This window comes from Halichoeres trimaculatus, unplaced genomic scaffold (genome assembly GCF_033239565.1).
Source record: "Halichoeres trimaculatus isolate MK-OKI-2021-1 unplaced genomic scaffold, fHalTri1.1 fHalTri1_scaffold_3, whole genome shotgun sequence".
NCBI classification, from domain to species: Eukaryota; Metazoa; Chordata; class Actinopteri; order Labriformes; family Labridae; genus Halichoeres; species Halichoeres trimaculatus.
Genome location: NW_027437181.1, coordinates 13393798 through 13418438, shown reverse-complemented (window position 1 = coordinate 13418438; position 24641 = coordinate 13393798). Strand labels below are relative to the sequence as shown.

The 24641-nt window shown below is 40.2% G+C and overlaps 2 protein-coding genes and 1 long non-coding RNA gene across 4 annotated transcripts in view; 1 reads left to right on the top strand and 2 right to left on the bottom strand.

Annotated features, from left to right (window-relative positions):
* Positions 1–8978: 8978 nt before the first annotated feature.
* pou4f1 (POU class 4 homeobox 1) lies at positions 8979–11869 on the bottom strand. The gene is made up of 2 exons (XM_074666655.1): positions 11541–11869; positions 8979–11140 (listed from the first exon to the last, which is right to left on the bottom strand). Exons 1-2 carry the CDS (start codon positions 11661–11663, stop codon positions 10151–10153), a joined length of 1113 nt encoding a protein of 370 aa, XP_074522756.1. The 5' UTR covers positions 11664–11869; the 3' UTR covers positions 8979–10150.
* An 801-nt stretch (positions 11870–12670) lies between these two features.
* obi1 (ORC ubiquitin ligase 1) lies at positions 12671–17209 on the bottom strand. The gene is made up of 6 exons (XM_074665663.1): positions 17034–17209; positions 16664–16799; positions 16102–16193; positions 15603–15824; positions 15127–15215; positions 12671–14663 (listed from the first exon to the last, which is right to left on the bottom strand). Exons 1-6 carry the CDS (start codon positions 17103–17105, stop codon positions 13460–13462), a joined length of 1815 nt encoding a protein of 604 aa, XP_074521764.1. The 5' UTR covers positions 17106–17209; the 3' UTR covers positions 12671–13459.
* A 6104-nt stretch (positions 17210–23313) lies between these two features.
* LOC141787322 (uncharacterized) overlaps positions 23314–24641 on the top strand; it is a 33620-nt gene continuing 32292 nt past the window's right edge. For both annotated transcript variants that reach the window (XR_012598055.1, XR_012598054.1), the window contains exon 1: positions 23314–23634. This is a non-coding gene — a long non-coding RNA (uncharacterized LOC141787322). The remainder of the gene's footprint in view (positions 23635–24641) is intronic.

The following is a 24641-nucleotide window of genomic DNA, read 5'->3' as shown; positions in this document are numbered from 1 at the left end:
TAGCATCTGTAAGAATGCAAAAACACTCAAAAACACACAAAACATTTTTATAAATATAATTGTAAATTAATTCATGCATTAAAGGGTTAACAATGTGCCTTTTATTTGCATTAATGTTGGTCTTCAAAGTCAGTGACGCTTATTGGGATTAAACATTGTTGAATGATCTTACAACATACTGTTTAAGCCCTTTTGTTTTCATCAGTGCAAGTCAATGAAACATCAAAATGTTTGGTAACTCCATACAATAAAACTCCCAAAATCCATTAAAAAAAGAGCCAAGCTAGCTGGAGGAATAAGAAATTTAGATTCCTGCACTTACAGCTTGTCACAAACAGATAGATTGTTCCTTACACTTCAGTGTACCCGCTTTCCACTGTAGTTAATCCATTTGCCCTCTGATACCTTGGTATGGCACTGTTGGTTGCATATACAATTTTCCAGATTTCCTTGGTTGAAGTCCAAGTTGCTTGGGCTATCCATATTTTTTAAAAACTATGCATTACTCCGTTTTTTGTCTTATGCTTCATCTTCAGATGCCTTGCTTTGTACCAGTAAAAAGTTCAAAATCTCAATTGTTCAGTACATGCTAGTTTTTGCCAGCATGAATTCAGTGAAAAAGAGAAAATTAACATGTTTATCAGCTGACAAGAAGCTGATTTTGATGCTTTTGAATGAAGAAAACTTAAAAATTGCCTCCTCTGGTTGCAAAGTAGCAAAAGAAATTGTAAAACTGATACACCTGCAAAACATCTCCAGTTTTCTCATTGATTACATAAACGTTGATGACTGAGATCATTTATTCTTCTTTCAAAGGGAACATTCAGAGGACAAGATGACGATTCACACTGTTAATCCTCCAAGATGCGTATCATGACCAGTCAATTAACAATCTGACAAGTAATTACAAAGGTGACACAGAAACCATTACCTGACAGATGCATCAGTGTGACCTGTGCTTATAACTCAAGCATAATTAGTGCTCTCAATTTGTCCAACTCAGTGATGGAAACATTCATTCTGCTGTCTGTGTGGCTCACTGGGAGTCAGTGGATGAATTTTACATAGTTCCTGTCCGTCCTGCATTCAGAGTGACAGGCTAATCAGTACTTTGTCAAAGTAGACTCCAGCTGCACCTGTCAAAGCTAGCAGTCTTCAGCAGAGGCGATGAGGTCCCACGAGTAATAAAATGGGAAGCTGATTTCATACAGTGTGACCTGGGAGGTGTGGAGTCAGGACACTGAGGACACAACAATCAATGTCAGAACATGTGCTATTGATGGAAGGTGTCAGAAATGGCTGCAACTTACATGGGAACCTGCAGGCGCTGGATGGGTGTCTCCTGGGCATGATTGTGATTAATACTGAATGTTTCGTGTGGTGTAACAGTCTTCTGGCTGCAGTAAAAACTCTGAGTGAGTGTGATGCTGTAGGTTTTTCCTCAAAGGCTCCTTGAGGAGGAGATCAAACTTTTGCCTGCTGCTTCCTCTAAAGTTCATCTACTTTATACCACATTGTTGCAACCTTTGATTCCAGCTTTATTGTGTTGGTGGGTGACACTCAGGTTGAAGTTGATGATCTAACAACTGTGTCAAATGAGTTGGATATTCCAGTAAGGGGATCTGGAGGGTGATATTCCAGTCTGTGTAATAAGAGGATACTAAGATCACAGAGAGACGATCGATGAGCAGTAAGATGAGATCTCTTTTTGTCTCTTTTTTCCTCTCTCTCTCAGACACTTGTTTCCTCTCTCTGTTGAATGCTGTCTGAGTTCATGAGTCACATGAATATCCTTCATACTTACTGACCATTGGTGTTGTATATTTCAGGAAAGAGGAGTAGGTATTTTAGATTTGTTTTAAATATCAACTAGAAAAGCATTCAGAGAGCGCAGACCTCTGCCAAGTATATTGTGATTATCAGGCAACACGTTAATCCTACTTTAATGTTATACTCCCTTTCAGCAGACTGTCTGCTACAATTTGGTGTTAGTCACAGGTTTGTACAATAATTTGTTACCTGACAGTGTCAAAAATTATGATGATCTTAGTATCCAGAATATTGCCAGGATCTGGATCGTACTTTTACATCTGTTAGAAATTATGGTGACCTTGTCTTGTGTTGTTGTGCAAAGGATTCACAATTGATCGTGCAGTTATATACACATGTGGTGAAAACGGCCCTACCTCACAATAATAAAGAATCCTTTAAAAAAAATCCTGGATCCAGACCGTGATACGTGTCACCTCCAAAATGTAATCACTTCTTTCATATACCATTTTGAACATTTCCTGAAAATTTCATCAAGATCCATTCGTTACTTTTTAAGTTATGTTGTTCACAGACAAACAAACAGACAAACTCTCCCAAACCATAACTTCCTTAGTGGAAGAAATGATGAAGATTACTTAAACAGATTCTGAACGCTTTACCAACGTCTGGAAGCTCATAAAGTGTCCAACATAAGAACATTTTGCCATATTTGTATTTTGACTTCAATAAAATTCACTTATATGGAGAGGGTTGGTCACATAGATAGAGATCTAGAAGACTTTGGAAATTGTTTTCGGCCAATTCCGAACAATCAGTTACGGACTGTAATTATGATTAAGAAAATCAGTTTATTGATCTTTGAATTGGAATATATAGACCTTTAAAAAAAGAAAAGGTTAAAGGTTAGGATCATTTTTTTGATCTTCACATCTTAAATGACTGTATTATATTTTAAATTTGAACTTAAAATCAGTGTTCATGCTATCACATCCAGTGTCATTGGGACCTGTTTATTCAAACATTGAGCTGCAATGCAAAGTTTATGTTCCTCTGTGTGTTCAGAGCAGCCAGGAGTCGAAAAATGATGTTTTCTTTTTCTTCTGCCTGTCATGGGAGTGAAAAAATCAAGTTGCCATCAATCATCCAATTAGACTTGTGTTGTCTTGTTAAATGAGCCGTGGGACTTTGAAGTTTCACAGCCCAGTGGAGTTTGTGTCTGCAACAGGAGGGGGAGCAGAGGAGAGGTAGAGAAAATGACAGATACATATGCTAGTGGTGTTACTGCTTTGGTTTGACTATTTGATTTGTCACTGACATTCAACAGCCAATATTGTGTGTGTGTGTGTGTGTGTGTGTGTGTGTGTGTGTGTGTGTGTGTGTGTGTGTGTGTGTGTGTGTGTGTGTGTGTGTGTGTGTGTGTGTGTGTGTGTGTGTGTGTGTGTGTGTGTGTGAAGAGCTGCATCAACATTTGTTCCCCTGCATGCTTCTCAGACCGAGTTCAGCAAATGAGTTGAACCAACCTTCCTGGGCACTGTTTCCTCTCCTCCCCACAGCACTCATGAAATATTTAACGTGCTTCATAGTAACCTCCCTCCCTCTCTCCTGTTCCAACCATTCAGGTTGATGCTTACAGAATAAAAACGTTAATGTCCTCTTAAAACTAGCTAGATGATTTCAGTCCCCTCTTTACACACACACACACACACACACACACACACACACACACACACACACACACACACACACACACACACACACACACACACACACACACACTTGGTGAACTTCCATATTATTTCGTATGTGATTTCAGCCCCGTTTCGTTGTCTTCAGGCAGCTTGTGTGCAGAGGTAGCTGGATACAAATTTGACACCCGGCCGATCGGCAGCTGCCGGCTGTTTAATCAACACTGATGAATATTTGATGGCGTGGCGGCGGGCAAACGGTGGCCGACACTCTCCTCATTATCGAAGTCCGTGTGTACAGAGATAGATATTCAATATCTACCAATGGGGAACTGGCCTCTCCCTCCCTGAGTCTCATGAAATACCCCGACAGCTCCAGACCGAAAAACTACACGTAATATATGAGGTTTCATTCAGAGAGAAACTGTGGGAAATCATTTACCTCAGTAAGAAAAGCAATAACACGGGACATAATGCAAAAGTCTAGTGTATCAATTTCTATTTGAGGCAAAACCACATTTGGGAATAGCGAGACCAGTGAGACTCGTTTTTAAAACTGTAATAGTTATCTTTGAAGTATAAACTTCAGTATAGGACTTACTTTCAGAAACATTGTTTGATGAGTCGGTCCTTTGGAAACTTTTATTTCTTTACTGTTACTTTTGAAGAATGAAATTTTCCCTTTAAAGCAACCAAACAGCATCCACGATTTTGCAAGTAAACACTGACATTGTTTACCTGGATAAACTCAAGTCATTAAAAACGCCCACAGGAGAAAAACGTTGAGCAATTCACTGGCAGGTCAGCGCAGAAAGGGAGTTTGGTGTTCAGGACCAAGGTCAGCGACATTGAGGACTTCAGCAAGGTTGCAGCCACAACAGGTTTACATTTTCTGTGAAATATAAGGGCAACAACTCACATAGAATAAACTGAGTTTTTGAGGTAAAGGGCACAAATTAAAAAATAAAAATGTCGAAGCTCGTGGTGTGGGCTATCAGAATGATGGCAGCTAAGAAGCCAACATCTCATTTTGTTTTGTTTTTTGTTCTCTTTTCTGGTCAATCTTGGGTGTTGAAGAGGGAACAGCTACAATCATTCATAACGCTGAATTAATGAATATACTTGTTATTTATTCGTTATGATAAAAGGCTGACACAAATTATTATCATAAAACTTGAACACAAATTTGAGTGACATATACCGTAGCTTTTTGCCTCTTTGTGGTTGACTGAATACCCTCGCTATTCGAATTTTGCCTGGGTTAACATGAATTTACGCTTGCTGAGATTGAATCTCCTTAAATGGTGTTGCCTTGCCTCTCGTTTCCGGTCGCCAGGCCCTCTCCTTAGCGCGCGCCTTCTGTCTGCAGCACGTGTGGGGAAATGGGTTCAATATAAAGGTTCAAAGAGCACTCCGCCCTGGGCCATGGCGGCTCTTAGAGGCAGTACGTGTGAAATAAATGACATTCAGGTGGTGTGGCAGATTTAGCATGAAGTGACATTTAGGTGAGGACGTCTTTTTATTTATTTTTTTTTCCAATCAGGTGAAGCATCTTGCCACAAACCAGCGCAGAAATTGACGTGTGTTTTGATGTTTTAGTGCAGTTCTTTGTCGATACGGAGGGTAAACGTTTGCACATTGCACTAGACAAAGACAAAGTAAGTGTTTGTGTCATCTGTAGTCATCTAGATAAAACAGATGTGTGGCAAGGTGATGGTATTCAGGCTTTGTCATGCAGTTTCAGTCAAATTTAGAGTAAACTCTCCATGGAATGACCATAGAGCACCTTAAGCAGTAATCGTACAGTAAGATGTCAAAGTTCTGTGGTATAACCACGATTACAAAATAAAAGAAGAATTCAAAAAAAAAAAAGGAAATGTAAGGGCAACAGTTGATAAGCTTAGATAGAGAGTGGACAGTGAAAGGGTTTTGATTATACTACTTTGTTGTACGTCACAGAAGATACTTGACAACACTGCTGGACAGTTTTAATGAAATGCAATAAACCACCAAAATATCATTTTGGCTTTGGACAGACTTTTAGCCATTCAACTGTGTTGGGTTTAAAGTGCTTTAATCAAAGCTGCTGTCTCATTTCATTTCTTTCAAAATTTAAAGTGCATTGTCCAAGCTGCTCCATTGGATTTGAACAACCTCCACTATTTCTGCGTAATAATGAGTTTAGTCATGTAACACCACAGACATGTCATTACTCTTAAAGTGGTGAAGCTTAGATCTTTTTTTTCATCCTGCAAGTGAAATAATGGTTGATAAAGTCGTAACTTTCTGAACTTTGTTTTTTATTATTGTTTTTTTTATTAAGTAGGTGATGTTGTTTCTTCCTCCATTTCTCCTCTAAAAAGTTTTCCGAGCCAGCTCTTGTAAACAGACCCTACAATAAAAAGCTGTGTGCTGTCAGACTTTGATCTGTTTATGTGTCCTTACAAATGTGATTCTAAATTGTGCTTTTTGATATGCAGGCTACCTGCATATCCCTGCATGCTCAATTTTTATCTGTCAGTAGCTACATGACAAGAGGTCAGCCCCTCAAGATCAAATATTTTTCTTACTAAATGACGGATTTATTAGACAAATAAGTTGTTCGTCTGACTCTGAACCCTCTGTGATTGAAATATACCCCTGTGTCAACAGCATCGCCTCTCAAACCGGGTCCCCGGCGATGGAGGGCTGCCACAGCGGATTACTGAGCAAATATGAGTGGGAAATGAGTGCAGATCTGGGGATCTACCCATCCACATCCCCAGTTTGACATTTCCGTCCAAAGGCCAACCTCCCTGCGCTTTGTTAGATCAACGGAGCCCTCGATGGGAGCTCTTATTTTTTGTTTTAAGAGACTCTCGACGAAGAAAATGTCAAAAACAAGGACTCAAGCGAATTCAGAATACGCACGATATTCATTCTTTTGCTCCTTTTATAAGATTGCCATTTTGTAATTATAGTGATCTAATCCATTTTAACCTAGGTGCCTAACAGCTGCGATTAGGGTAGGCCCACTCCCTTCTGCTCAAAGCTACACTAAAAAGTCGCGCGCTCATAAATCTAAAGCGCCATGCGTTACCATAACGTGCGCTGAAATCATTATTTGGCGACGTGGTGTCAGAGACTCTCTCATCTCGTCTGTCAGGAATCCAATTTCCTTTTATTTACATCCCCAGTGCAGATTAATTACTCCCCCGATTTAGTAGCCTGGAGGAATTAAGTTATGAGATCCTTTGGTAGACTCAATGATTAATCCATCGTGGCCTATGCAGGCATGTAGAGAGGAAGTGAGAAGATATTATTGAGAATATGCTATAATTGTTACATAATAATTATAATAATAAAAATAATAATAATAATAATAATAATAATAATAATAATAATGATAATAATAATAATAATTTAATACGTATATCGTATTTTGTTTTCAAACGATAAAAAATATAATTGAGAATTGAGTACTTTTTTTGCTGCTGAAACGTTGCCCCAAAACATTATGGGATAAATGGAGAGGAGATTAGTGGGGGCGTTGGGGTTACAGAAATAATGTAGACATGAATATGACAGAAGGCCCTTAAAGGCCCCGGTTTAAAAAAAAATAGTTTAAAAAAAAAGATACCCTTACGACCAGGCTCAGTATCGAACAAGCTTTAAGGGTTATGATATCGGTGAAGTTCCTGATGAAATATCTCCCTGATTAATAGAGGGCTCTGTCGTAACGGCCTGACATATGGTAGGCGAGGCAGCTGGGGACGGCACCTCCGGCATCCCCTACAGCCATTAACATATTAGAGGCTATTGTGCAGGCAGACAGTCCGACTTCATCCACAGCCCCTGTGCACAGAGACAGCACCCCAGAGCTGTTTGATATAGGCTTTCAATAATGCATTACTCTTCAATCCGCCAGCGGAGCTGTTCGCGGTGCTGAAATTATTGCCATGTGGCGCGTGCGGTGCTGCGCGTGGAGTGTGTTGTGCGCCAGCGGTGCTGAGATGCTGCCTGTGTTGGACAGGAAACTTTAAAATCGTTAGTCAAAGACGAGATTTTCAGATATATAGACAGAAATAGAAAGACAAACACATTTAGTGTTACGTCTTGTTCCATTTTTTGGATGGCAAAAAAGCTTAATTTTTTTTTTTTACATTTTTAACGAGGCATAGTTAAAAAAAAATAGAGCACAGCATCTCACATTTTGCACATATCTGTTCAAAATCTTTCAGCTTTTTATGGTGGGCCACAGTTTATGTGAAGAAAATTGTAAGAATGTCCATGTTTCCCAGGCTTCTCCTGCAATACGTTAAAATTAGAACTTGGTATTTGCACACCAAAAATATTACTTCTAGAAAACTGTTACTAGGATTTAAAATTTCTTTATGGGTCCCTTTTTTAAAAACTAGAAAGAGGGATAATCAACAAAGTGCTTAAAATGTTTTACTCACGTGCTGTTTCCTTTAGTCCATGTAGCCAACAGCCAAAGAAAAGCAATAAGAAGCAGTTTTCTCTGCTGTTTAACAGCTGCTTCCTCTATCCGCTTGCTTCTCCTCAAAGCCCCGAAAGCTGTCTGAAAATATTGCATTTTATATCAGCGAAAGGCGATTAATATTGCATTACCTGGCTTTAAAAATTCGCTTTTATAAATGCAGTGGGGAGAGAAGCCAACTAAAAATATCTGGAAGTCTAAAGTGAGGAGAAAAATGGGAGGGGGTAGAGGTCAAACAGTGGTCATTTTGATCAAGTAAATTAACTTTTGATCTCTTGCTTATTTATTTAACTATTTATTTCTCATTCTTTACCTCTCTCCTCTATCTCTTTCTTTCTCTATCTGAAGTCAGGAGGCGTCGCTTCAATGTTGCATTTAAATTTTTCTGTCTCTGTTGTGAAACTTCATTAAATGTTGATTGTTGGACCTGGTAGGAAACAGGCGCCAGCGTAATCCTAGTCAACAAATATGTTTGATTCAATAGCCTAGTTCTCTTGACTGGCTAACATCAGCCATGAATTAGATTATCTAATGCCAGAAAACGTTTTTAGATTATTATTATTATTATTATTATTATTATTATTATTATTATTATTATTATTATTATTATTATTATATTTGTTTAATTTTGACAAAACTTCAAAATTTGGCCCCAAAATAAATGTATATTCAGAGGTGAAACATTCAAAGTGGTCAACGTTAAATTAATTATTTAAGTTAGAAATTTTAAACTAAAAGGAACAAAAGGGTTTTTTGCACTGAGATATTTGAATTCGATAGATTTTCAAAGCATGATAGTCCTCATATTTCTTTAACTTTCGTTACTTCAGCTCGAGACTTCTACCAATTTCGAGCAACAATGTTTTATATCTATGTTGGTTAATTAAAAAAAAAAAACGTTCTTACCCTAACCAAATGGCACACTTTTAGTTTACCAGCTTTTAAATCGACTTGAGGAAATGCATCAGTTTTAATATTCAAATATAGTTTTCAGTACAAGGCCCAATCACGAGCAGAAAAAAGAGATTTTCTTTCTGGAGTTTATTAGAAGATTGCTGGAACACACCTCCCTGTCGGATTTGGCTTACAGGATGAAGAGTACCAATGAAAGTAAAGAGGACAACAGAGGAGAAGTTGTGACAGAGGGAAAGACACAGTGGGACATTTCTCCTTGATGCACATGTCGCTGCAGTTTTTGTAAACATACTTGTGCACAAAGTAAAAAGATACTTTTACAACGTTTCCGTAACAAGTAACACGACAAACAACGTGGTGATCTTAATGTGAAAAACAGGCATTTAACAGTGACTTACACCATCCACAAAATAAGGTCTGATCAGCAGACAGCTCTACTGCACGCAGTGATTCTTTTTTTTTATCAATGCATAGAGTGTTTGCACTGCAAACTGTAACACATTATTTCACTGTGATCTCTTTTTTTTAGAAAGCTGAAAAGGCTCTCGTGTTCAATGGATCTGTTTGAAACTCTTCCTTGTGATGCCAATTGAGACCCAATAGTTAATTTTCAAAACACAAGAGCTCACCTCAGTTAAGTGACAAAGTGATGTCTGTATATACAAAACCATTTGGACTCTAAACTTTAAGGGTCTTTTGTGCAAATTTAAAATAAATATATCTCTAGATGTGACAGCCTTCAGAGGCTGAATTACTGCCCGTGAATTAGAATTTCATGCAGGCCTACTTTTTTCCCCTTAGCCATAAAAGTTTGCAACTAAATTTGAGATTATAGCAGCCTCCAAATAAATAAACAGATGAAGAAATGAACAGATTTATGAATTATTCTCTACCAACAACGACAAAAATCAAACCAGAAGCACAGTTTAACAATCAATGAGGTAATTCGTAAATGGCTATACTTCAAATAATAGGCCTATTCGGAGAAAATAACTCGCTATAATATCAAGCAAATTACCTCTTTTTTTCCACGTGTGTTAAAAGGCAATGTCGACGTAGCTAAAACTTTTTTCCCTCGAAACAATTGAGCGAAATTGTGTGTAATCTGTTATTTGCATACTTCACATTCACCGATAACGTGAAAATAAACAAGATATATGAAGCCTCAGAAAATGGGTATCTAAAGCCCATTGTGCACCAACGTGTAAAAGCGCTGGAGACAAAAGACTGAAAATGGTGTCTTAGTGTCCCTTGGTCCCCAAATTCAGTCCCACAACTTTTTTCCCCACTTTCTTCATCAGTGAGTAGCGGAAAATTTCAACCTCTTCTGCTTCTGTCTTTGGTTACAAAACCACACTCGCACCACATTTTTTTTCAGGTCCAACTTTTCCGCTATAGCTGCTATTTTCTCGGACGATGGTCGAGGCTGCACTGCGAAGTAAGCCTCCAAAGACCTCTTTTCTGGTGCCGCTATCGAGGTCCTCTTGCGCTTCTTCTCCCCTCCGTTAAAAATGTCCGGTTTGCTCATTTTCTCCCTCTGGGCCCCCTCGGCCTCCTCCAGCCAGGCCTGAAGGATTGGTTTGAGCGCAATCATGTTGTTGTGGGAGAGAGTTAACGACTCGAAACGACAAATTGTACTTTGGCTCAGTGATCCCACGCCGGGGATTTTCAGATTAGCCAGAGCGCCTCCCACGTCCGCCTGGGTCACCCCCAGCTTGATCCTCCGCTGTTTGAAGCGCTCCGCGAAAGCCTCCAGCTCCCTTGGGTCCGTGTCCGAGTCATTGATGGAGGGCAGGCCGGCGTTAGTGAGCCCTGGGCCGCCTTGACTCCCCCCGTGATGGCCCGGTAATAGCCCGTGGTGGGTAAGAGGCGAGTTCATGCTCATAGCCTGGTGGGAGAGGTGACTTAAGCCGTGCATGTGTGAGTGCGGATGGGAAGAGGTGGAAATAAGCCCTCCACCGCCACCTCCGCCGCCCCCTCCGCCTCCACCACCGGTCCCGTCGTGCGCGCTGGACATAAGGGCAAGGGACGGCGAGCCTATGTGGTCCATAATGTCCTGAGGCTCGAGGTTCTGGTGGTGGTGGTGGTGATGGTGGTGATGATGGTGGGCCAGTGGAACTGTGGAGTTCGACGAACATGGCACCGGCACCGTGCTCATCGTGTGGTAGGTGGCGTCGGGCTTGAACGGGTGCGTCTTGCCCTGGGACACTGCGATGTCCACGGCTGCCAAAGCCTCAGCCCGGGCCAGCAGGGTCTCATCCAGGCTCGCGAATATGTTGCTCTGCAGCTGCGAGGTTGAAAATTTAGAAATAGTGAGAGGAGGGGAGAATGAAAGAGCGCGAAATGGTTAAGAAGAGGGAAAAGAAGAAGAAAGGAAAAGAGGAAACGCATAAATAAATGTATCTGTCATTCGGGAGTTTTGGCGACACATAACACAGCCTGAGTATTCCTTTAGAAGCGGCAAGTCATAAAAATTAATACAAAAACAGTGAAGTCGGGCTTTGCATGCTTTCAAAAGAAGACTCTTCTTGTGATTGCCGTGGAATACATGAAAAAAACATAAAGCGCGCGTCTTGGCTGTATGTGCCTTGGAGCACCGCTTGTTATTACGCACAGCGTTCAGCGCTACATGCAGCCAAGGCAAGAAAAAAAGGACAAAGTGGAAGCTTTTTGAGGGGATAATTTACCTGTGGAGTTTGTAGACAAGCTCTCCTTATAGCTTCCGAGCTGGAATGCAGGGTGGTGTACTTGTGCTCAGGCAAAGAGGGATGCATGGCGAAGTGCGGCTGTTTGCTGTTCATGGACATCATCTTGGCGAGCTTCTCCAATTAAAGTGCACGGGAAGAAAAGGGGGTGAAACAGCTACAAGAGCTGTAAAATAGTCATAGATACACAGTGATCCTCTCTCCTATCCAGTAATGATGCAGTGGAGTTCGTTGTGTAGTGCGTCGAGTGCAGCCTTGAGCCCGGAGATCACAGAGATGCCTGCAGTCTCTCAGACGCACTTATCTGTCTACTGTTTCCCACTGCTGGGGATGAGAGAGGCTCTTACACCTGAGCGCCTCAGATCTCGTCAAGCCCGTGCTCGGCTGCTCTCGCGAGACACAAACTGCCAGAATAGTGAGCAGGCTGACAGATAAAAACTGCTCACAGGGCAGGCAGTAACATCTGGAGACTAGACGCCTGCCTTTTTTAAGGGCTCGCTCCACTTCATCGAGCCGCGAAACTGCGCCGGTCCAAATGCCTTTAGGCCTTATTCTTCACTTTTAAAACCCGCTAACCATTGACTTAACGCTGTTTTTAGTGAACATTTACTTTGAAGTGCCCCTTCTCCCCATCTACCTTATATCATGTCCTTTAAAACGTATCTGTGAAGGTTAAAATGAAGAATTATCAGGGACCATCCAGTGCCAACATCTGTGCGTAATGCGTAAAAATCGAGTCTTGAAGGATAAAACAATAAAACGTGTCGTTGGGTCAACGTGTTTATACATTTATTTTATTACTTTGTAAGTTTTTAACACTACTTGGCAATAGATAATTGTCTGTCTGGTCAACACAGTTCAGTCCAGTCTCTCATCTTAACCCACACCACTAATGAGCCCGCCTCTTTATCATTAAAGCCCATCATCGCCAGATGAGCACTAAACAAATTGATTTAATACACCAGCGTAACCTTGTACACAGTCTTTACCTAAATTAATTAATCCCAATGAATTAACACTTCATTTATTCAAACCACAACGGTTGTCTAATTAAAATTTCATGCAGCGATTAGAGGTATGTGAAATATACATGATATCGTTAAATTTGCATAATAAATAAGGGGCTCCCTGCTACAAAGGAATGACTGCGTGTGAGGTCTCTAATGTGTGTCGTCAAAGGATACAACGTGCTTTAATATCGGGTAAATAGGCTGAGGCTTTTTTTCGAATTTTAATGACAGCTTATTAATAATTGTTACTTTCTGACGGAAAAAATGAAGAAAAGAGGATCAAAGCAAATATGTGACAATCTAAAATGTTCATTAAATGTCAATCTCTACTTCCATATTGAGATCAAAGGGAGATATTGAACAAAAATACTCGTCCATTAGTCCATTTCAAGTGTCTTGACTGGTAGCTGACCTAAATCATGATGAATGAAAAAACACGAAATAACTGAATGAATAAAGAAATGAATGAATTCATGATTATTTTCATTGTTCTGCTAATTATTTATTTCCTACGACACCTTACAATACGGAATATAGCTCGTAAAACAGTTCTGAACAATCTAATTCATTAATTTCAGTAGTCAAAGCTGTCATTAAAAGAGTATTGTGAGGATCAGGTCTACTTACACTGAAAAACATCCATATAGCATTTTTTAGAAGTGTTGTCCAGCAATTAAACTGATTTTCAGTCTCTACAGGCTTGTGTTAAAGGAATTTCACTGCCACTGAGACAGAAGTAAATAACACAAGCATCTTTGACAAACATGTCATGTGCCATCTTAAATTGTACAATCACACAGCAAACAAACTGAAGTTCACAGGCAATAAGTTACATCACGTGTTAGATTCACGTTTTCTGCAGAAACATGGAGTTACTGTTTCTCAAAGTTCTCACATCAGCTTTGACAGCTTGGTGGGACTGCTTGTGTTAAAGGGACTGTGAGACTTCCTCTTGGTTGGCTGGCTGAACATCAGTGTGTGTCTGTCTCTTGATGTGTTCACAGGTTTACTACCAGAACTGGAGGAGGTGGGGTTAACCTGATCGTGGTCTAGGTTTGATGGATTGACAGAACCAGAGGGACCAGCTGTCTTACTCTCCTCCAGTGAGTCAAACAGCAGGTCAAAAGACAGTTCATCAGTCTGGGAAGGCCCTGCACAGCCACTGCTGGACACCTCTGGAAAGCTTTTTGGAGCCTCTTTGTTGTTTGGGGTGCCATCCATGTTGTCTGTTGTAGCTTGCTTCTCAGGGTCACACTGCGTCACAGGTTTCCTATCGTGGCAGGTTTGTGGATCTGGGACAAGAGTGTTGTCTAAGTCTGCTGGAGGAGATGAGGCCAGGGAGAACTGTGAGCCTCGACTGCTGGAGCTCTCTCCATCCAGCATCATTGAGTCCAGCTCAGAGATTTTGTCCAGGTAAGCTGCGTCCATGGAGGCCTCGCTGTTAGTCTGGAAGCTATCCGGCTCATCATCACCAAGATTACAGGAAGTGGCTCCTGTGACAGAGCTGTTTTTACTTGTACCTGGACATGAGTTCTCATTAGGTTTAGATCCCTGCCAGCCACTCCAGAAGACACAATTTGAGGATTGGATGTCAGCACCTTGAGGCAGGACTTTAGGGAATTTGTCCAGGCTGCTGAATTGGTTCTCGGTGGTGCTGCTAGTGCTGGGAAATTCTTCAAAATCTAACCTCCTTAGATAAGATGCAGGTTTAAACACAACTTTTTTTTCCCGGATGCCAGGGCTTTTAAGTGTCAAGGACCTGAAAGCAGAGGACGGAGTGGTGGGGAACATGTCAGAGGAGGCACTTGTGCTACATTCTGCCTCTGGATTGCTGCTGATTAGCTGCCTTTCACTGTCACTCAAGCTTCTCAGCATCATGTTGATTTTCTGCTGCTGTGTCAATGGTTCAGGTCCTGCATTTCCACTCCCACATGCTTCCTGTACATTTAGGGGTTTCTTTTCAGACTTTCTGAGCCGAGATTCCAGGCCCTCAATGTACTGGTCACTCCGCTCCAGAGCCCTCTTCAAGTGGTCCACTTCACGCTCGTACTGCTGGATTTTAGCTTCCAGAGCTGCCACTGTGTAACGCCCAAACCTGGGGATAGATTCAGTTATGTCTTAATACTGTTTGAGGATCTTTATGAGATTGAGCAAATACCATCAACATGCTGTCATATCAGCTCAAAAGGTCTGTAACTATTGTTCATGTGACAGAGGAATAAACAAGCAGCTCATGCAGGTATCATTCACATCAAGTTAACACCTATGATTGAACTTTTTTTAAAGAAAGGGGAAAAAGATAAGTTTTTCAAATGGAACCACCTCGACCTATCTCAAACACTTACACTTTTTTTGTTAAATTGAAGCATCGGCAAAAATCTTGTAGCTTCTGTCCTTATCTTGGCTGGCTTATTTTGGCTTAACTTGGTTAAGTCAGCATTACCATGATGGTAACTGCCATTGTTTTGCTTCACAACCCTTCTTCAGAATGCCTGATACCCCGTCCATATCTTTTTAAGTCATTTTTCTTACAGTCTTGGTATTAGAATTGTACTCACTTCTGAGGGGATCTGCTGACAACTTCTGCTTTTAGTCTCATGTTTTCTTGTACCAGGTCAACATTCTGAGAACGTAATGTCTTGTTTGCCTGAGAAAGGTAGAAATAAAAGAATAGTGAAGTCAAAGTGGATTACAAAACAGAATTTTTATAATGCAAACAGAAGCATAATAAATGTTCTTGAACATTGGCACTGTTGAAGGACCATGAATGGAGATGAACAGTGACGTGATGATGTTAAGTCATTTCCATAATACAAAATGCCAATTTTGAGAAATTGTTAATTATATGCCATTAAATGTATTTTGATTTTCATGATCTTAGAGAGGTGAGGTCCTTAAGACAGCTAATTGAACCACTTAATGTTTAAACAAAAACAAAAAAAAAACTAGGATAAGATAAGTCCTCCAAAAGTGTCTGCCACATAACTAAGAAAGTGAAACCAAAGTATCTTCTATGATAGTTTTTTTTCTTTACCTCTTTAAGTTTGTCCATGTCTTGCTTTACTTTATGACAAACATCTGTTGCAGCTCTCAGCTTGTTGGTCCACTCCTCCAGGACATAGGGGTCAACTTTCTTGTCATCTGTTTGCACTGTATTAATGGTACAGGGATCCAGAGCTGTCTTCAGTTGTGACTCTAGGCTTTGACTTTTTGTTTTCAGCTCGTCATTTTCTCTGATCAGCCCTTCAATTTCCTCCTGTTAGAGAGTAAATAAAACAAGTTTTAACATATCACTATGGGATCATAACACTAATTCCCCTCAGGGCTAAAAAAATAGTGTGGCGACCATAGAGTTAATTGTTTCTTTCAGTTTTTTTAAGCATATTAAATCCAGTGAACCTATAGGATGGTGCTGGAATTGAAACTTCTCAAAGCTCTTTGACTTTAAAACTTATAGCTGGAGCATCAACCATCTGTGAGTCAGCAAAATGGAAAATACAGATTTGTAAAAAATATTTCAGACAAATTCATACCTCATACTCCCGCAAAAGCAGCTCCCCCCGGGTTTTTCTGAGGCATTTCCTCATGCGAGGGCTGTCACTGTGATCACTCTCATTTGTGCCTCCTGTTAAAGAAGTGCATATAGTTAAACAAACTTGACAACAAAACATTACAGTGAATTAAAAAAGCCACTTTAAGTAGTTAACAAATAATGCAACAGTAGTGTAACTGCGAACCCAACACCCAAAACATGAAAAATACATTACTATGAAAAGTGAGGTGTCTTTTTGTGGTAAACTTCCATGTGGACTCATGTTTGAAGTGCTTAATTTTAACTATCCACAGTTTCACGTATAGCAAGTGGACCAACACAGAGCAAAACGGGTGAATATCAAATAGACCATTACTAAAAATTGCCATGATGAACGCTTCATTGATGAAAGAAACAATGCAACAGACTGCATAAGACGAATACTGTACCGAGATGCATGTGATGTCATCATGACCCAATTGAAACCTGCTGCGGGCAGATAAAGCCTCACATCACCTCGGTTCTGTTGTTGAGTACCTGCTCCCCTTGTGTGTATTACTCACCGATGATTTCTCTGCAGGGGTTCTCTGCTGTGATCGGGACCCTGCAGGTTGGACACTGACTAGCTTTCTTCAACCACATTTCCATGCAGGATGAGCAGAACACGTGGTTGTTTGCACAAATGACCGGCTGTTTGACCTAAACAAAGGGAAACACGGGCAGATTATTGGCAAACTTTGGCATACAAAGCACACAATCAATTCACACGAAAAAAAAAGTTGAGCTAGTGGCGGTAGCTCGTGTTGACTGTCTTTGTAGCGTAACTCTGGTAACTACAACTGTACGTAACCAGGAAGCGGTTTAATACGTGTAAACACATCTTTGATTAGCGGCCAACGGGAAGTTACAACTTTAAAAAGAATTGCACTTTACCTTTCCGAGGCATATTTGACACGAAATCGGCAAAGTCAAAGAAAGAGTGGATGTCTGAAAGTTGAGAGCCATGCTTAGAGTAGAGGCTGTTTCTCCTCCACCGTGGGGATACGAATTTCCCACCAGGACCCGCGCGCGCAGTCTGACAACTACGGAAAGCCAACAATACCAAAAGAAGTCAGTCCGTTCGCAAACGTTCAACAGTGGAAATTGATATTTTCCCACAGTTTCGACGTTTTAAAGCATTATTTATCCCGTGGCATTTTTAAAACTCTGTGGCTTTTCAACATGTAAGTTGTTGGGAGCTTAGAGTATTTTCACTATTTTGCTACGCACTTGAATTTTGCGCGTTTTTACACATTTTGTTGGTAATTGCCAAAAGTTAGGAACGTTCAAGATTGCAAGGTAACTATTGCACAGTTATCAGCATACTTACTAAGCAAAGCAGATATGGCACTAATATATAACTTATTTGCCTTACATGGAAACTTATTTTATGTTTGATTCTGATTAGCACCACACACTTGTTTTTGTTGTTGTTGTTGTTGTTGTTGTTGTTGTTTTTGTTTTTTTTTTCAATGTAACAATGACCTGTCACCTATAGTAAGGGAGTACAATTCAATATCATATCAAAAGATGCATAATATACGATACAGAAATGAAAAATACATTAGTTATAAGTAAAAGAAAAAAATTATTGTACAATAAGTTTTGGGGGGTTTAAAGTGGTATACTTTATTTTGGGGCGCACACCATTGAAATGCAAAAATAGAGGAGCAGTGATTTATGAACCAAAGTGGAATCTTAAGAATTTGTCCATTAATTAATTAATTAATTTTTTTATTATTGTTTTTCTTTCCAGTGATCAGATCTTAAGCTGTCAACATGACTCAAATATGGCTGCCATATCTGTAAAAACTTGCCAGCTGACATCCTGACGATATGCCTCTTCTTCTCTAGCTTAATTATTATCTATGGTTATATAGATTTTTGTTGTCCTTTTACAGGAAACTGGTTGCCACTGTCTATACAGAGGAAAATGCACATACAAGGGGAAGGACCACAGCCAAACAAGTTACCCACATATCCCATGCACCAACAAAAACACATAGTAAATATACGAATGCACATGTACACATTACATGACTGTTATAGAGGTGTTTTGTTCAGGAAAGCAATAAATAATAGATATAAAGAATGTCTCCAATCAACTGTGTAAATGTTTAACAGATACAGTATTTCCAAATTATCAAAGTGTGTCTTCTGGCAACAAGTGTGGCAAAAGCCAAACTCCTTTTTGTGTTGTTATTCAAGGTTAGATTTTGTGTCTCCACTCTTAACACACTCATAGTGTTTTTTTGTTTTTTGTTTTTTTTAAAGAAACTAGTACTGAGGTAATGGGAAGTCAACTTATAGGAATGAGCAAGTTTAAACTACCCCCCTTTGAAAACCGTCTTTCCAGGGGAAAGCTAAAACTCCAGCGGAATTTGTATGTCACGGGTGATACTGGAAAATAGATGTTAAAAATAGGGCTTGGGAGAGTGGTGTTCGAGATTTCCAAAGTTATATTCCAGTCAAACTGAATAAACACATTTATTCAACCTAAGTCATAGAGTAGCATCCACAGATGTTTCCTATCTGGTTTATAAATATCCAGTAACCAAATGTAGCTGTTCTTGGAGACATTTCCTTATCATTCCTTTTTCTCATAGTCTAGGGAATGCATTGTGCAGTAAACCTTAGAGATGACAGGGTTTTAGTCAACAACTAGGTTGTCTAGAGTCAGTTCACTTCAAACTACAGATATCAAAAATGTCAACCCACATTTTCCAATGAAGATGAATTCAAGCCAAACCCAGTGGTCCTAATTCATACGACAAATGTTATTAAGACATTTCCACCATAACGAAGAAACAATCAAAAAAGTCATAACTAAAATGCCTCTTTCAGCATGCTAACCAGTTTGAAACATGTTCCTAATGAATATCACAGTCTAATATTTTGCAAGCCTTCATGTCAGATAAATGATCAAATCTATAATGATAAAGAGGGATATGATATTAGCATAATACCTACCAAAACTATTTCAAATTACATCCACCACGTTTTAGCCCTCCAAAACCATTACTCATATCTAAACCAACATGTCCAGTGCTTCATTGCATCTCGAAGTCAAACGGACGTCTGCTTGGGATGTAATGTGATTAAAATTGACTGACTGTAAAAGAGCTTGTACACTGATCTCAGTTTATAAGCATCAGTGGCACTTGTTTGGTTGTTTTCAACAGAATGTTAAATGGATCACAAACCATCCCTTCTCCCTCGCTTGTTTTTCAAAGCAAAGGTTGTTTTTATGAGGATGTTCTGAGTCAAAGTGTATGATTAAAATACAATTAAATAGGTGGAGTTACCAATATCCAAGCATACTTTATATTACTCATTACCACAGTACAATGTGAATTTATCAACTTCTCCCTTGACACTCTTGCTATACAAACAAGCAAATATTCAAATATTTTTAGTAACTGCTTCTGCCTGAACTAAAAAAAAACAGCGTGGATGTGTTTGCATCTCTAGCTTTCTTTAAGCCCATATTCATCTCAATATCACAAAAGACTTCAAAGGGCACCTGAAGTGCAGGATGCTGCCAGGGAAGCTTTCTAGTGTGTCGTAGTAAACCTGCAAATTGTAACTAAGGTGGCTCATAAGTTTATTACCAGGGAACTCACTCCAGAATAACACATAAGAGACCGAAATAGAAAGAAATTCCCATTTTACGGTAGGCCCCATTGTCTCTCTAACATTGCATTGCTTTGCAACAGGCCGGTCATTAATTGGTGACAGTCAATTAATCACAGCTGGTACAGACGACTGCATCTATTGATCTTGTCCCAGCACTTATTTTTCATCCCTAAATGACACCGATCACCAGATTTGACCAGCATGTGTAATGGACAGTGAAGAACCAATGACCTGGGTGTCACTCTTACACTGGTGGGTCTCTCTTTCCCCTCCCCCATCTCTTTCAAATAGCATCCTTACCATTTAGCATGGAAAGGTTTAGACTGCCCTAAGAGCACAGCAGCGAAACAGTGCGCTCTGGTGCTCAGATGACCTTTTCTGTTTAAGGCTTAATCTCTGACAAATGCTTGCTTTAATTAGCCTGATACCCCCTGCCTGGACTGCCGCCCCACCTGGCTCCCCTCTTCCTATTTTCCCCTTCCCTTTCCATCCTCTCATTATAAGTACTTTTCTCTGTCCTCTTCAGTAAGCTCAGTGAAAATGCTCACACATCAAGTTGATGTAAGAGTGAATAAATTGACACTCAGGTAGCCAGAGGTGAGACAAAACGTAGGAAATCCTTTTCATGGGTTGCTTTTGCAGGAATAATACTACAACTTTCAAAACCATTCTTATTATATATTATATATAAACGTCAGGAAATACAACATAGCACTTTAAGCATCATTCTTAGCTCTTTTCATATTGATGTAATGCATTTGTCTTTAATGCAACAACAGTGAAAGTTTGACGGACGATGTTGGATACATGAGATTCAGAAACTGTTGTGCGTTTTTAGTCACAAATAACAGATATGCAGTGGTTCATCTGAACAGAGAACAAAGACCAGAGGAGGAGAATGTGAAGTATAAAGATTAGCTCGCCTTCATTGGGAGGTTTGAGATAACATGCAACAGCAACCTGCAGGCCTCATCTATTGATTGGCCACTATCAGAGACAGTGGAGTGTGTGTGTGTGTGGTTATGTGGGTGTGTGTGTAGGAGAGTGGAGAATGGGGAACAAGTGCATGAACTTGAATATACTTCATATGTTTTATTTTATTTTAACATAGTAACTGTGTAGTATAAGAACAGAAACAATTGTGAAATAGGAAACTCCTTAAGATTCTGGAGAGTGGAAAAACTGAATGGGTAAAAGTGTTGGTGATCTTTTTCCAACACTGTTAAAGATTAAATCCTCTCAAAGCTTCAGATTCACCCAGAGACTGCAGCAGCCCGATGGTGCATCCCTCCCACTGCAGCAGCAAACACAAGTAAAATAGATGCATGGCCACAAATCCTTGTTTTATTGGAAAGGGGCCTAATTATTAGGATGTAAGTCAGGCTGTGACTGGAGGGCCGTCTCCTTGATGCGGGCCCCGGTTTATATTTATCCCCTCCTCTGCAGCTCCAGCAGCAGTGCCACCATCTCTACCAGCAGTGTGTGGCGCTTTTATTACATCGCCCACAGGCAGGTTCAGCCCTGTCACACACACACACACACACACACACACACACACACACACACACACACACACACACACACACACACACACACACACACACACATACACAGCCTGCAGGACCGGCAGCCAGTTGAGTCTCCTCCACAGCAGAGTTACCCCACATCCCCATGCAGCCCCACTTGGGCCCCTGGGACGGTGGAGGGAGGGAGCGGGTATTATGGTAATACTAAAGCCTGCTGCTCCCTTCCCCTTTCCTGCAGCACAGCTGGGAAGGACCATCATTACAAGTATTGTAGCAATCTGTTTAAGGGGGACACATTGGAGAGGTTGGGTGACAGAGAGAGGATGAGTGCTGCATACATAGATCACATAAAATATGATTAAAATGTGCGTGAGGGGACCAGGAATAAAATGCAAAACTTGTTATGAACACCTTATATCAAGTCCACTGTCAAAATGGCTGGCTGTAAATCTCTATTTTCCCCTCTTTACTTTTTTATTTTATTAAAGGTTTCTTGCGTAGAGCTGGTCATATCTCAAGACAAGGGGCCTTTGGCACATAAGGAATAAATAGGACATAAAGTACTTGAATCTCTAATGTCTCATATAGCTTTACCAATCTGTATTGTGGTGTGTCACAAGCTGGAAATCCATTACAAAGTGACCAAAATCAAATAGCCTTCAATGGTGAAACTGCACAGCTCTTATGGTCAAATCATGCAGGAATTTTCCAACCGATTATTTTTAAACGCAAATGAAATCCAGGAGATAAAGTATCTCATACGGTCTTTATGGTAATTGATAAAAAGCTGTAATTCTCAGAGAGAAGATCACACAACACACACCTCAAATGTACTTTGAATCTCTGTTTTGCAAATGATTAATGATTATGTATCAAGAAAGTCTGATCAGAGCAAACACCCGCCATTCTGACAGCAGGTTAGACCTTTGACAGATCAGTCAATCACTCACTGTCAGATTTGTTGGCTCAAACCATCTGTCTTGTCTTCCTTTGGAGCAAAAGATCAAGCTTTGATTCAGAGCTTTCTTCAGATTCCATCATGCTCTCAGTATTTTTAGGAAACAGATATCCATTACATCCTTTGTCCCTCCTCCCTCATTCTATTTTCAGCTCAGATTTGACCAGAAAGTTCGATTGATAAAGCATTTAATCCATAACAGCAAGCGCAGAGGTGAAGGGTTATTGAATATTCTTCAGATGAACTATTTAAAAATGCATATTATCTCATTATTCCTGCTGCCAAATAACTGGAAACTATATATGCCACAAGATAGAAAATGGTCCTCATCCTTTTTTTCCCCTTTTCTTGACCTGGCAGAGGGCATGTGCAGAGTGAAGAGGAGAGAAAGAGGGGAGGGAGGAGAGAGTGTTTTTTTAAAAAAACTGCTCGGTGCGCTAATGTTCCTGAAACCTGAACCCTTATTGGATCTGAAGGGCATCATGACACAGGCGGCGTCCACAGCCTCTGTGTAAAGGTGAGGATTAAAGGTGACTGTATTACAAAGGCACAACAGTCTGTTCAACATCATGTTTGGTGGAAACACAATTATGTTTCATAGTTGTAACGTGTTTTTGTAAAAACTAACAGAGTGTTGATAAAGTAGTGTTCAACAACAACATCCCCCCTCCCCCTAATCTCCTCACCCTTAACCCACTCACATGCACACTAACACACATATACACCAGGAGGCCTTATTAATTATTTGTGGCCACTTGACTTCATATTGTGCTGCCAGTGGCTTGGTCAAAGATTATAATTACCACTTCCCTGTTTGTATCATTTTCCATCTCCTGTGCTTTTAGTGCAGTATTACTTCTCTTGTCCCTAGCTCTCCCTCTCTTCCTCCCTCTCTCCCGTATACACAAGACCAAAAGTGCAGGCACATCATTTATTGATAAGACAAAAAGAATGTAATGAAATTATCAATGTTCTTGAATTAATTATGAACATGATTAAGAAAGCTAAAATCTCAGGAGCCGGTCTCTCATTACCCATTCACTCTTAGGGATTGCTTTCATTCAGGGAAGGAGAGGCGAAAAAGCCTTCCAGCAGAGCCCACTCCGTCTCAGCCCTTCTCCCTGCGTGCCTGTCCCCTTGTCTCTGCTGCAGGGGCCGACTGACCGGCTCCAGCAATGCACCGGTTGCGAGCCAGTTGGCCAGCCTGGACGCGTCTCCTGCATCCGTGCTCGCTGCTGTGAAGCAGCCAGGCACAGGCAGCAGTCTCATGGCCTCTGACGTTTGTGTGGAAAAGAGGGGATGTACTCAACTTACCTGATCTACTGCTGCTTTTGAGGTCTGGGGTCTTGACCCTCCTTAAAAAGAAACACAGAGGGTAAGTGAAACTTCTTAGATTTGTAGGCTTAAACTCCATCTGTTTTGGAAAAGTAGTCAGCTGCTACTTTCTTGTGAAATTGATTTGGCTTCTGTTGGATGCGAGAAATTCAATCACATCCTAAAAATATTCTTTTGTCCAGGAGTACAGTGGTTTTTAATTACTAGCAACAAAGGAGAAAAAAATCCACATCAAAGTGATGCTAATGAGAGAAACGCTGCTTGGTCCATTTGTAAAATTATTTTTGATCCAACTTTCTTAAGACAAACTGTTTCTCTGGATAAATTACCGATTACAGCCTCTATTGTGAAATTTAAGGTTGATACCAAGTGGGTTTATTCCTTGTGAATCACAAAAGTTGAGTTCCTTTTTTTATAAGTGAAGGATTTTTTTTAATGATTAAAAATGTATTTAAAAAATTTGCCAAATTTTAAAGCTGTAATTTTTCATTGGCATACAAAATAATTAAGTAAAAAAAGATTTGTTTTAACCTCCTGCTGAAGTATCCCCAGAAACAATATGCATATCACCCATTTGTTGCATGTTGCATCATTGTTATATGAGAGAAACCGTGCACGTTAATCTAATTTCAGTTTCTATTTATCCATTTGTATTCAGTGAGAGAGCAAGAGAAATACTCTGCCACAGCTACACAGCTCTGGTTCAGCCTATCTTTCTTCTGCTCAGTCACATGGGACAATATATGGGGCAATACTCCCCAAAGTATTGGGAGTTTCAAACAAAGTCTCAAATCCACTGTCTCTCCTTCCTATTCACCCCATCTCTCTTTATGACTGCGTCTTTCTAGCTTTCTCTCCACGTACACACTCACACACAGACCTGTGTGCACACATAAAGCATACAGTAGGTTCAGAAATACAAACCTATGCATTTTTTTTACCTCCTAATACAAACAGACAGTAAATACATCTGACATACTGCAGTTTATGCAGACAGGGTTTTTCACCTCACAGAAACCTTGCGTTAGTTTTCAGGCATTTTGAAGT